General features: G+C 38.0%; 1 protein-coding gene across 1 annotated transcript in view; it reads left to right on the top strand.

The window, feature by feature from the left end:
• Positions 1 to 3,077: 3,077 nt before the first annotated feature.
• The window catches only part of RPP30 (ribonuclease P/MRP subunit p30), a 46,010-nt gene continuing 34,356 nt past the window's right edge, over positions 3,078 to 14,731 (top strand). The window contains exons 1-5 of the mRNA XM_077125478.1: positions 3,078 to 3,184; positions 5,886 to 5,941; positions 6,248 to 6,304; positions 6,755 to 6,829; positions 9,502 to 9,573. Of these exons, the coding sequence (XP_076981593.1) occupies positions 3,103 to 3,184; positions 5,886 to 5,941; positions 6,248 to 6,304; positions 6,755 to 6,829; positions 9,502 to 9,573 (342 nt within the window). The 5' untranslated portion in view covers positions 3,078 to 3,102. The remainder of the gene's footprint in view (positions 3,185 to 5,885; positions 5,942 to 6,247; positions 6,305 to 6,754; positions 6,830 to 9,501; positions 9,574 to 14,731) is intronic.

The following is a 14,731-nucleotide window of genomic DNA, read 5'->3' as shown; positions in this document are numbered from 1 at the left end:
GGAGGTCGCACTGGATTAGGATGGACCCTAAATTCAAAATAACTGGTGTGCTCATGAGAACAGGGAAATGTAGACACAGACACACAGATAAAGAATGGAAGCAGAAATTGAAATGCCACAGCTGCAAGCAAGAAATTCCAAGGATTGCTACCAAACATCAGAGTAGGAAGAGCTAAGGAAGAATTCTTCCCTACAAGTTTCAAAGGGACCATAGCCCTGAGGTCATCTTGACTTTGGACTACCAGCCATCAGAACTGAGACTAAATTTCTGTTGTTTTAAGCCACCAATCTGTGGAACTTTGCTACAACAGCTCTAGGAATTTTCTGGACAATTTATACTAGATTGGATTAAGTTCTGTGCCCTGATGAAATATTGCCACATTAAGCTTATGTTTCATAAGTTATGTTAACACTGATTGACACCTGCAGGAGTCCCATCTATAGTCATACTTATCAATTCTGACCAGTCTACTCTAAAATCCTCAAGACTTTTAACCGTCCACGAAAACACACTGTCTCCTAATGTTGTGCCTTTCTTGGCCACCATCTCTAAAGATTTTTAGTCACGTCAAAATTCTTAACACAGATAGCTTTTATATATTTATTCTCTTATCAGCTGCAATGGAAAATACCAAAAATAATTCAGTTTTTCATGAAATTATCCTGCAAGTTGTAAGCCATTTATCCAACATTCTGAGCAATAGGATTTTTCGTTATTGCATTTGAAAATGCTAGTTTCTATTTAGGGCCTGATCTTCCTGTTGCTTTCAATAAATATTACTTGTAAGCATGCCTTCTGTAAAAAGTTTCAGTTGCCTGGGCAGTTATTTTTCACTTAATATGCAACAATTTCAAGACAGCAATCTTTATTTAAAAACAAATCCTATTGACATTTTGGTTCTCTTTATTTCCATTCATTAAGTTTATCATAATGCATCTTTTCCATATATCAGTTATAATCCTTCCTTAATTTCTTTCAAAATGGCTTCTAAAGTTGCCTATTTTGTTCCAGTACACTTTTCATGTTAAAGAGGTAGGGCTACTCTTTATCTTCTCAATCAAACATGCTTTAATGTTAATTTTTGGAAACATACAAACCTTCTCCCTGTCTTTCATTTTCCCACTTTCAATATTATTTTCTGACCAGAAATTTCCAGAGTCTTCTTTAAGCTCCAGATCCTTGCTGCTTCAGCCACCCTTCTAGGCCAACTTTTCACCAGCCTCCTTCACTGCTCCTCTCCTATCCCATCCCATCATTTCCTTTTTCCCACTCTTCCCTCCCCTATTCTACCTCTTTCCTTTCCTTCTCTCTCCTGCCTTGCTTTCCCTTTCCTCTCTCACTTCTCCCCTCCAGCCTTTCCTTGTCCTCTTCATTCCCTTCTCTTCTCCACTCTCCCCATTCCACTGAGAATTGAGCAAATCCCATCTAAATCTACATCCACATCTGTTTCTACCAGTTTCCCTAAGCTTTGATTCCTCAGATGTGAAACACTGGTGTTGACAAAAATAGTACTTAACTCACACAGTTGCTTTGAGAATTAAATAAGATATTCATATGTGGCTATCTATTTAATCACCTAATCCTCAGTAAAGGGCTCAGTGACTTGTTATTTATTCTTTTTCTTTCTCACACTTTCTCTCCCTTTTTACCTAGGCTTAGGGTGCAGAGGAGAAAAAAAATTCCAGGGGTACAGTCTACAGCAGCAGCATGGTGACTTTCAAAGGAAAAGGCCCTCTTTAGTCCCAATGCTGCCATTTAGATGACAATTAAATTATGTTATTTACCTTCACCACACATTCATGTTTCTGACCAATCTAGAGTTTGTGGTCATAGGCGAAACTGTCTGTAGGATCCCGCAAAATCAACACTATTTTCTGACGCAAAACAAACGGTTTGCTTCTCATGACTTTGTTCTATTTGCAAACGTAGTATTTCCTTCAGTTCTCACGTAGGAAAATATCAAGTATTGCAAAAGACGAAATATTCCTTCTTTACAAAATTTAACTAAGAGAAGAATTGCATTCTACTACAGGGAACAGATTCTTCATAAAACTCTGAGTCCAACAAGGAAGTCACATAAAGAAGTACTACATAAAATATGGCTATGGACCACTAATTTTGACGGTAAGTACAGAAATCAAAAATGTTTAGAAAACTTTACCAGCACTCTGGTATTATCCAAACATCCATACGCCTGATCAGTGGACTCATTCAACAGAGCATAGAGCAATTGAGATGTGGTCAAAAGCTTATCTATACGAAGTCCAAAATATGGAAACATCAAATGTGTGAACATACAGCCCTTTGTACATTTCTCAGATGGAGAATTGTAAAGTCCAAAATATGGAAACATCAAATGTGTGGACATACAGCACTTTGTACATTTCTCAGATGGAGAATTGTGAAACACTTCAATTTTGCACCTTCCTTATCAACCCTGTGTCGCTCAGCGCTCAACCAAGGGAGCCCTGCCACCTCTTGGTTGAAGATGTTGACTACTGCAACAACGAGCAAAGAGCATCAACGCGATCCTTTCAGATCGGACAATAAATTGCCCTTTGCTCGGGCAACCCTTTTCAGATGCGTTAGGATCCAGCTCCGTACCCTCGTCCTCCACCCCATCACGTTAAGCACGTTTTGAACGATTGGATTGGTAGGGGGAATTGTAAGAAAAACAAGTTCTTTCTGACTCTTTAAATAGCGCTTCCAGCCCTTAGCAAAAAGGATAGCAAAAAAAAAAAAAAAAAAAAAAAGTCACGGAAGACGCTCAGTAAATGCATTTCGAATGAATCATTTTCTACATTATTTTAAAGGGAGAATCATGGGGGATTCGAACCTCTCTATGGGGAAATCACACATTTTCATTCGAAAGACAAAAGGATTAAGTGGGGCTGTTGATTTTGATATCCTAAGTTTTCCTCGTATTTACAGGCGGACGAAAGTCTCCGGGACTCCCTATATTCAAATATCCAACTCCAGCAAATATTCCACTGGAGGGAGGGACGGACGGATGCCGCAGGCAAACTACAATTCCCAGCATGCTCAGGGGCGGTCCGGCGACTGCGCAGATGGGCGCACGCGCGCTGTCATGTGACTGCAGCATGGCGGTGTTTGCAGATTTGGATGTTCGAGCGGGTTCCGACTTGAAGGCTCTGCGGGGGGTGATAGAGAACGCCGCTCACCGTGAGTCTCCCGAGTTTCCCAGGCCTCCTTCAGGTCTTCCAGGGTTTCTGGAAGGTCCCAAGAAGTTGATGCCCGCCGCGGTCTTATTCTGATCCCAGACCCGTGGAACACTAAGGAACTAGGGAAGAATGTCACTAGTTCAGCTCCTTTTATTCTGCAGGTTGGGGAACCCTTGGCCTAGAGGGGACTAGAGATTTGTTTAGGTCCTCACGGCTGAAAGGGATGGCCGAAGTTAGGGCTAGACTCCAAATGTTCAGTTTCCCAAGCTAGTGCTTTGAACATCACTCCTCCCTGCCTCTCACGACAATGTCTGAGCAAATGCGGGAATCGAGTACGTAGAGTGCTTGGGGGCTCAGAGAAGGGGGAGAATATAGAGGTGCGTGTGTTTGAATAATGTTATTTATTTAGAAGGGGGGTTAGGTAGAGGAGGGGGACACACTAGGCAGCACAACCAAAAGGTGGAAGTGTTGCAAATATTTGAATTGAAGAGAAGCGAAGGTCCTGAGTGATGAGGACTAATTATTGGGGCTAAGCATGGCTTCTAACTTCTTAGACTGTAAAGTGAGGGGATAGAGAACTTAGAAGATAGAGATTCCTTCATTAAGACCTTTCCCTCAGAGAAAGTTCTCAGCTTGTTGTGAGAATTGATAACTGATACTTCTCAGAAATGGTGCTGGATAAATTCACTCCCTGGCAAAAAGAATCACCGCGTTTCTTCTTGCCTTCCCCGTCACCCCCCACACCCCCATGAGGCATCCTTAAATCATTTTTCTTTCCTTTGCAACACAGTCTAGTAATGTCGGCCTGGGGTCTGCTTTCCTCATCAGTAGAAAAAGGGATTGTGCATGATGATATGGGTCTTTTAACACTTATATTCTTTGATGATTCTTTACTTGAATGTAGCTCAACTCAAGTCTTTCTTTCCTGATGCAGCCTCTTACTGACTACACCATGAGCTTCTTCAGAGAGGGGCCATAGTCTTATTCTTCAATATATTTCCTGGGCACAACAGTTACTCAGCAGCACTGGCTCATGGCAGGTTCTCAGTTAATGCTTATGGAATAAAAGACTGAACATTTTTTAGAGATAAATACAGAAAAGAAAAATTAAAATGGTTTGTTTAACAAGTTACTTGAATTAAAAATATGTTTGAAGGATATATGGTAAAGTATTGACATTGTTAGTCAATCTGTTTCTTTAAAATTAAGCAGAATTCATGACATAAAACAGAAAGTTACCACACCTTATATAAGTCAGAAGGCAAAGCACTGTTATTTGATGGGTGGAAAATTTTCAAAGAATGTAGAAAACAGAGTCCCTGTTTTTAGTTTGCGATGTGATAAGAAACTAGTGATTAACTTCAGAGATATGCTATCTAAATAATAATTATGCTAAAGACTACTTAGGGAAGTATTCCTAAGTTACCAGATAAGTAGAAAAAGTTTTCTGAAGAAACAGAATCTAGTTGAGATTTCTGAAGGGCAGTAGGGATATTATTTGGTGGCCAACAATATAAAGGATATCCAAGTGGGGTACAAGAGGTTAGAGTAGACTTTGGAGTGAGTAGAGAAGAATAGTTAAGAAGTGGAGCAGGTTGATTTGACTAACTGGGAGAAAGTAGAGGCCAAAGTATGACAAATTTCTCTTCCCCTCAGGTGTTTACTTTTAAAGATCATTTTCTTCCTGGGCCTTTTTCTGACCCCCTACACCTGGCTTCATTTTGCTGTATGCTGGATTCCTATAGAATCTTTACTTTCATTAACAAAATGCTTTTTTTTTTTTTTTTTTTTTGCAGCTCCTTGTTTAATTGCCTTATTTCCCCCAATAGAGTGTAAGCTTCTTGAGGGTGAGGATTGTATTGTTTTATTTACCCTGTGCGCTCAGCACCTAGCAGGGGGCCTGGCAGGTGGTGGATGCTCAGTAAACATCTGAAGGAGGAAGAGAAGGAAGAAGGAAGGGAAGAAGTGGAGGGAGGGAGGAAGGAAAGAAGGCAGGAGTGTAGACAGACTGGTGAGAGAGAAGACCCCTATTTTTCATTAATAGGCATTATCTTTTAATATTTGTGCCATCATCCCCATTAAGGTTTAAGTGCCTTAAAAATAGAAGTCATAATTTAGACATATGTTTGGTAGCCGGATGTTCAGAACGGTGTCAATTGGATGAGAATGATAAAGTAAGCGCCTGGCCTCAAGAAAATCTTTTGATGGTGGGCAGCTCAAATGGGAAGTAGATGGTGGTGTGAGGAAGTTAGTACTTCATTTCTCTTTAGGAGAGAGGCTTTTGAAGGATATAGGATCAGAAGCAAAAGAAATGAGTGAAAAGATAGGTGAGAGAGAAAAAGTATTAATAGAATGAAAATGAACAAAGGGGAATGAAAGAGAATGATGGTTGGAAAGGAGAAGCACAAAATAGAGAGTCTTTAGTATCTTGCTAATCATATAAAGCTAGACCTCTTCTAAAGTACCTCAAATGTGTTAGCTCATTTAATTCTCATGAAAGTTGTATGACCTAAGTCCTGCCATCTCCATTTGACAGATGAAGAATTGAAACTTACAGTTAAATAATTCTAAGTGGTAGCACTTGGATTTGAAACTAGACAATCTGAGACCAGAGTCTGCACATCACTCTGCTAAAACAGGATGGGCCTGTATGTACAGAAAGGAGTTATGTTTAACAAGAATCTTTAATTTTTTTTTTTCAGTTGGCTATTCAGTTGTTGCCATCAATCATGTTGTTGACTTTAAGGAAAAGAAACAGGTAAAATACAATTTCTGAGCTTAATAAACCAATGTTTATAGTTACTTGTGTTTATATTGGTAATATGGATGCTACAAATGAACATACTTCTTAAATGCACTCTCTGTGTGCAGTATTCTCTTGTATGTTAACAGTTGTGAATTGATGCTTACTGTGCAAATGATAAATATTTTTGTGAAGAACTGCGTGCTGTAAGGATTCTTAAAGTTGATTCAACATTAAATAAGTCACTTTGATTACCATTTTAAAGGTGCCTATTGACTGAATTTGTAATCACGATATTTAGTCCTTTCTATTTTTTTGTAGGAAATTGAAAAACCAGTAGCTGTTTCTGAACTCTTCACAACTTTGCCAATTGTACAGGTAAGTGTTTTAGTGTGAACAAAGCATAATTCCTGTTCATTTAATTTAGACATACCCAATTATGTGTGCTTTCTGTAATCTGGATTGTACCTTCCTTTGCCTAGCTACCTTACTTTTCCATCAAATCTCAGCTCTTCTGTGAAGTATTCTCTTATCATCCCTGGTACTTCTTTGGGATCTTATCCCTTGAAATTAAACAACTTTCAGGTTATCTCTGTTATGGTTTAATGTATGTGCATCTCTGCTTCTGTAGTTATATATAAATTCCTTGATGACAATGACTAGTTAGTTTTGCTTTTGTTTTCTGTTTTGGGGGTTGGGTTTATTTGTTTTTTTGATCTTCAGTGTCCCTTATAGCTGATACTTTGTAATGAATACTTTGTGATGATAAAGAGGAAAGCCAACCAGTGGTATTTTGAGCTGCTTTTGATGGTCCACTTTTACTTATAGGGAAAATCAAGACCAATTAAAATTTTAACTAGACTGACAATTATTGTTTCGGATCCATCTCACTGCAAGGTTTTGGTAAGTTCATTTTTTTCCTTCTCTCTTTTTGGTCCTGCAAGTTTTATTGATTAATGTTGAACAGTGTAGCTTTTCATCTCACACCATACTGACATCTTCCCCACCCCTTCCCATAATACTGACTCCTCCCCCATCCTCAGATTTCTCTTAGTTCTACTCATCGTACCTGTATAGTGATACCATGATCAAAGAATCCTTTGGCAAATCCTGTTCATTCAGTTCACATGTACCAGGCATAAGGCTGAATGCTGAGCATGATACTATGAATAGTATATATGACCTTTGAACTTATGAAGCTCACAACTTAATTGGCAAGAAAAGCACTGAGCAAATAATAATGACAAATGTAAGTAAGGTTTAGAAGGGGGGTTGGTAAATAAAAGATGCTGTGGGAGTGTGTAACAAGGTGGCCATCTTGATATTCTTCTTGAGGAAGTTGATATTCAAGCTGAGGCCTGAAGAACCATTGTTACATGGGTGACAAGTTGGAGAGGTAGTGTTCTCACACAGAGGATGGATTGTGCAAGGGTCCTGAAGTCGAAAGGATCGTGGTATGTTCTGGGATGTAAAACAGGGCCAATTGGGCTGAGCCTAGTGAGCTGGCTAGCCTGAAGTGAGGTTAGAGAAGTATGGGTGAGGATTCCAGGTTCAGTGGGAAGCCCCTGATGGTTTTAACCAAGAGAGTAAAATGATGAGATTTGCACTATAGAAAAAAGGATCAGAGATTTAAGGAGGAATTTTGAGAGTCATCCAGTAGGGAGGATTGTCGGGATTTGGTGATTGATTGGATGGAGGTGTTGACTGAACCACCAGGTAGGTAAATAATGGTACCTTATCCAGAGAAAGGGCACACAGAGCAGCAGTTTTGGGGGCATTGTATTTGGGATGTGATGAATTATTGTGAATTCCAGTGGAGCCTTCAAATAGGCCGTTGGAAATGAAGGTGGGGCCCTTAGAAGCGTGATCCCAATTACAGCTACTGATTTATAAGTGGTCATTCTGTAGAGAGTAATTGAAATCTTGGAAGTAGAAAAGACTGGTCAAGGTATGACATGAGAAGAGTAAGGGAAAGAGTCTCAAGGAATGTTAGCACTTATTGGTGGAGTAGAGAAGGATGAGGTAGGACTGGAGATGAGCAGGGACTGCTGAGAAGTAGGAGTGAAAACACGAAGGTGAGAAGGGAAGAGGAGAGAGGTGAACAGCCTCAAATGTGCTTGAGTGATTGAGAAGGGCTAAAAAAATGTCTCTTGGACAGGGAAGTCATCAGTGGCCTTAGCAAAAATTAAAAAATGCAGCTAGTGTATGCTTCTGACCTTGCTGAGAAATTTGATTCCACAGATGAGAGAGTAGGGTGGTTGGTGGAGAACCTGCTGTATAGTAATTTAGGTGGGCAAGACTTGAATATGTATGCCTGCTTATGGTAAGGACCCAATGGGGTAGAGAGAAAGTGAGCAGATACACTTTTCAGAGTATAGGTGGCTATTTTATCTTTAGCTAGAATGGATACCTTTATCATAGAACAGGAGTAATTAAAGAAATCTTGGAAAGACTCAGCTATGAGCTAATGGTGCCCCCCCAGAGGCTGCTAGAGAAAGAGGTGATTTTTTCTACAGCTGCAAGACAGTGTTATGGTTCTCTAGGCCCAGATAGATATAAATGAAGCTTATTTTGTAGATCATAAAGATTTTCATTTCTCTTGTTATGAGCATCCTGGAGGCCCCTTTTTGTCCCCTTCCCAAGTGGGGGTGTGCAGGAGGAGGGCAAAGAATCCTTAGTCTTGACTTTTTGTAAGATCTAGGGCCTGCTCTGCCTCAGCACAAGTCTGCCTAGCAAGCCTGCTTCCCTCTAAGTACAGCACCTGCTACTTAACTTAACCCCTCCATTTTCCTCCTCTAACTTTTATACCACTTTTTCTTTTCTCGATCTAAGAGGTTTATCGTAAAAATTTAGAAGATGCCAATCAGATGTAAAAAAATGTCCCACATCACCCCATTGTTCAGAGATTTTACATATTTTCTAGTCTTTTCACATGCATATACCTACAACATAAGTTTGAGGTTATCTTTTAAAAAAAAACCAATAATTCAGTATTTACCTTTACATGCATTCTTTTCCGTCCTTCGTATCTCGGTTACTTCTTGCACATCTAGTGTTTTAATTTGCATTAAGCAATATTCTCATTGTGAACCTAATTGCATCACACTCAATTATGTGTATATTTCATAGAACATACCACATCTAATTTTGTCTATTTTTTTCTTGCAATAAAATGGTATATTTCGTTGAAGTCATCTATATGCATGTAGTTGGTACTCAGTAAATGTCCGTCAGGCTCCTCCACTGGATTGTAAGAGCAAGGACTATATAATTTGATTTTTGTATGTCAAACACAGTGTTTGTTACACAGTTAAAACTTAACAAATGTAGGAGGGGAGGAGGATGGTTGGTGGGGTGAGTGTTGGTATCTAAATTCTCATGTGCTTCTAAGATCTCTTCTGCCAACATACAGAGCAAAGTAAAAATATCAGTGGTGGATTGGAAGAGTTACATGATTGAAATATAAATATGAATATAAATGTAGCTAGATTAACAGGCTGAATTGCATTTTATATTTTTATATTTTATATATTTTCTGTTATTGTGTAATAGCATCCTTATTTTTATATTACTAGAGAGCAACTTCTTCAAGGGTCCGGCTGTATGATATTGTTGCAGTTTTTCCAAAGACAGAAAAACTTTTTCATGTAAGTAACAGTGAAGTAAAAGAGAATTGTGTTTATTATTTTATGCAAGAAGTCTGTTATTTCTTTTTAGATGGCCTTTTCTGCCCCCTTTGCAAACTTTTAGGATTTTCATTTACACTTGGAGTTTCACAGGGATATATTTAGGTGGCATGTTCTTTTTTATTCATTTTGCTAGACATTTTGTGGGCTCAGATTAAAGGAGCCCATTAAGTTTTCTCATAATATTTCCTTATCTGTTTTATTCATTTATGTATTTATTTTAAACTTCCCTTAGACATTTGTTGGTCCATTTCTTTCTAATTCTAAAGTGACTTATTATTTCTACCCTTCTAAGGAAGGGGTAAGGTTTACTGTGGTATAAAAACTCCCACCTGTGCTTCAGCTTTCTCCTTTGCATGCTGGGCCTACATGCCAGCATGATCATATGAGCATTTAATCTTCCAGAAATTCTTTAAAATTAATTGTTTACTATTACCATCTCCTTTCCTACTCTGAGAGTCTTTATGAATTTAATGCCTTTTATACTTTTAAAATTTCCCTTTCAGTGACTTCAGGAGGGAAGGAAGTGTAACATGTATGCTCAGTTCATCAACTTGAGACAGAACTCCCTGGGTACTTTAAATGATTCCAATAAGGAGGAAAAAATAAACTGTAATATAGTTTTTCAAGAATATGTTTTACTGTGTAAAATGAGGTATAGCTACTTTTAGACACTTCTGAAAGTTCTTTATCTAGGTTCAAAAAATATATATCCATCTGCCAAAAAGATATTGCGTAAGAGAAATGTAGTGGTTTTTGTTTTAATTTTACAACACAGCTCACATTTTAAATAAAATCTGTTCTAAAATTGTAGGAAGATTTTCCTCAAGTTCTTCCAGTAGATGGAGCTATTGAGTAAGGAGGCTGCTGTGTAGTAAATTAGTTTGAAAGCATATTATCAACTCTTTAATAGGGAAACAGCCCAGATTATCCATGAATACCTACCTTTTTCTAGTGACTCCCTTTATAAAATACTCAGCTATAGAATTTTCAAGAATTCTGTTTCAGAAAAAGATGTGACTAGACAGCACCAATTCTTTTTCTCTTTCTTTTCTTTTTTATTTAGCAAACTGTGTCTCAAAATCAAGGTCAGTTTTGTGGTAAATGCTTGAAACTTTCAGCTTTAGATTATTAATTAAATTATTTAATTTTTTAGATTATTAACCATTTTTCATCCTCTCTGCCATATTCATATAGAATTTAGCTCCTGTAAATATGAACAACTCAGCTTCCCTGATATCATTTTTTTATTATTTTTTTGAGAAATTTCCACACACATGCAGTCCAACATATTATACAATCAGTTTTCACAATGTCATTGCATAGTTGTGCATTCTTCACCATTATATTCGCCATGATCATTTTTAGAACATTTGCATCACTCCAGAAAAAGAAATAAAAAGAAAAAAATCATACATCCTATATCCCTTACCTCTCCCTCTCACTGACCACCAGTATTTCAGTCAACCCAATTTTTACCTTTTATTTCCCCCTACTATTTATTTATATTTTATCTTTTTTTTTTCACTCACCTGGATAAAACCAGCATCAGACAAAGGTTTTCACAATCACAGTTACATTATAAAATCTGTATAGTTATACAGTCCTCAAGAATCAAGGCTGTTGAAACACAGTTGAACACTTTCAGGTACTTCCCTCTAGCTACTCTAATACACATAAATTAAAAAGGGATATTTATATAATGCATAAGAATATCCTCCAGGATAACCTCTCTACTCTGAAATCTCTCAGCAGCTGAAACTTTATTTTGTCTCATTTTTCTCTTCCCCTTTTGGTCAAGAAGACTTTCTCATTCCTATCATGCTGGGTCTGGCTCATCCCCGAGAGTCAGATCCTGCATTGCCAGGGAGATTTCCACCCCTGGGAGTCACATCCCATGTAGGAGAGAGAGTAGTGAATTCACCTGCCAAGTTGGCTTAGAGATAGAGAGAGGCTACATCTGAGCAACACAAGAAATTCTCTGGGGTTAACTCTTAGGCATAATTATCAGTAAGTGTAGCTTCTCCTTTGCACAAATAAATTTCATAGCAGCGAGCCCCCAGATTGAGGGCTTGGCCTATTGAATTGGTTGTGAGAATGTCCAATTCAACTGCTTGTGAGAATATCAGGAAATCCCCAGATGAGGAAGTTGAATATTTCCTCCTTTCTCCATAGTCTCCTAAAGGGACTTTGCAGATACTTTGTATTAACTGCCCAAATTACTCTGGGATGTATCAGGGCATCACACTAACCTATACAAACCAACAAGATCTCACTCCCTATGTAAGAATCTGTGTAATTTTGGTGTTCAAGTAAACCGACCGTATAAGTTAAGTTAGATAATAGGCTACCCAAAATACAGATTTTGCATCAAATAAACATCTCTCCCTTTGGTCTCACACAGAGGTTAGAAGTTTGGAAATATGGGCCATGTCATCCTGTACCCAGTATTCTGATTTACATTAATCCCATCCAGATCAGCTTTATTCCTATCTCTAGATAGTCTAATCAATCACTTTTTCAGCTTTTTTAACAATTGTTGAATGAAGTAATGCTGACTTTCATGGCATCAGTGCTCTAACTGTGAGTCTCAGGTTTCACATAAATACCTGACGTTTCAGGGTAAGACCAGGTTATATACAAATAGCTCAGTATCTCAGAATTTAGAAATAACAGTTACGACTCCTAAGCATATGTGACTGCTGTAAGAGTTTACAATCTAGGACCCTTTACAATAGGCTCCAACCTGATAACCCATGTTCTTAAGTTCAATTCTTGATGAGTTTGTATACTATAGTTAGTCCATATGAGTGAGGCATACTTGTCTTTTGGTTTCTGACATTTTATTCAACGTACTGTCCTTAAGGTTCATTCACCTAGTTGCATGCCTCCCAACTTCATTCTTTCTTGTAGCCAATCAGTAGTCCATTGTATATAACACCACTGTTCTCCCTTCCATTCTTCAGTCGTTGTACCCTTAGACCACTTTCATCCAGTGCAAATTGTGAACACTGCTTCCATAAGCACCAGTGTGCAAATGTCCATTCCTGTCCCCACTTTCAGTTCCTCCAGCGTATATACCTAGCAAAGGCATTGCAGAATTTTAATACATCCCCACCTGCTAGCCTCCTTTGGAACCATAACACTGCCCTCTGGAGGAGCTGTACCTCTCAGCTTCCCACCAAGAGTGAATAGGTACATCTCTTTCTCCACATGTTCTCTAGCACTTATTTCTCTCAGTTCATTTTTAAACAGTTTTATGCACATATGATACAATCCAACCTAAGTAAATACACATGCCTTTGCCACCATAATCTGTATGAAGACATTTCCTTTTCTTCCACGAAAAATACATATCCATCCCCCATGCCCCCAGCTTGTTCACATTCAGTAGAAGCATATTACAGTGTTACTGTTGACTATCGACCCTAGCTTGTATTGATTGTACTTTTTCTTGTAACATCCATTTTCAGCACCTTGCAATGTTGACATTCATTTGTTCTCCTTCATGCGAAAACATTTTTATATTTGTACCTTAAATCACCATCATTACCGTCTTAGTCTTTATCCTCCATCTTTCAGAAGCCAACAATTCTTAATCATCAGAGCCCTCTTTGGAATTTTAAAAATCAGGCATATTTCAACTCTCCCCACTGGAGATTCTGATTCAGTAGCTTTGAGGTTGAGTCTAGATACCGGGTGTTTCAGATTCTTCAGGCAAATCTGAATCAGTGCTGAAATTATTGGTATACAATGTAAGGAGGACTATGGGCATTTAAAAACTTGTTAAATAACAAACACTGCCACTGTCTCCAGCTGCCTGAGGGGGAGTGAGAGGAGGGAGAAAAAATAACATTTACGGCAATTTAGTTTTGCCATTCAGTTATGATGTAGACTGAAAATTGGTAAAAGTACTAGATTTTTTTATAGTACATTGATTTTTTTTGGGGGGGGTGCATGGTTCAGGAATTGAACCTGGGTCTCCTGCATTCTACCACTGAAACACCCCATGCACCCTAGTACATTGATTTTTAGTTGTATTTGCAAAGTGCATGATTTACATTTCATCGCCCTTTACTGATGATTAAAAAAAAATAAATCAAAGTAACATTTTACCTGAAAGTTGTCCATTTATGTAGTATTCCAAAGACTTTTGCATATTTATTTTATTTAACCCTCACAGTATTTGGGATAATTGGGACAGATGTTTATATGTATTAGATACATATATAACTCTAACTTCACCTGAGTCTTAGAGAATGAATTAGATTTGGACAGATAAGAGGAAGGACATGTTCCAATTAAAAAAAAAAGACTGTTTTAATGTAACTTTTTTAGTGTATCTATACAGTTAATTCCAAACAAGTATGTTGTGAATTATTTATAGTGTTCTCCCATCTTTTAGAATGTTCTGACTAGGAAAAAGTGTAAGTAAACATCTTCAAGATGTAGTGATAGATGGTAGTTTCTTAGATTTTACACCCAAAGCACAAAAAATTAAAGGAAAAAATAGATAAATAGGAACTCCTCAAAATCAAATATTTCAGTGCTTCAAAGGACTTTGCCAAAAGGGTGATAGGCAACCTACTGAGTGGGAGAAAATATTTGTAAACCACATATCTGATAAGGGTTTGATATCCAGAATATATAAAGAAGTCCTAGAACTGAACAATAAAAAGACAACCCAATTTAAAGATGGGTGAAAGACATGAATAAACATTTTTTCAATGAGGAATCGTAGCTAAAAAGCACACTAAAAGATGCTCACTTTCGCTAGCTATTAGGGAAATGTAAATCAAAACCACAACGAGCTATCATGTCACACTACTTGGGTGACCGCTGTTAAACAGGCAACTACAAGTGTTGGAGAGGATGTGGAGAAATTCTAACACTTACTCACTGCTGCTGGGAATGTAAAATGGTACAGCCACTGTGGAGGACAGTTTGATGGTTCTTCAGGAAGCTGAGTATACAGTATACAGTTGCCTGAGTATACAGTTGACCCAGAAATCCTGCTAGTCAGGATATACCCAGAAGATCTGAAAGCAGGGACACAGACAAACATTTGCACACTGATGTTCACAGTAGCATTATTCACAGTTATCTAAAGATGGAAACA

This window comes from Tamandua tetradactyla, chromosome 13, assembly GCF_023851605.1.
Source record: "Tamandua tetradactyla isolate mTamTet1 chromosome 13, mTamTet1.pri, whole genome shotgun sequence".
In the NCBI taxonomy this organism is placed as follows: Eukaryota; Metazoa; Chordata; class Mammalia; order Pilosa; family Myrmecophagidae; genus Tamandua; species Tamandua tetradactyla.
The sequence above is the reverse complement of the archived record's forward strand: the minus strand, read 5'-3'. Positions and strand labels throughout refer to the sequence as shown.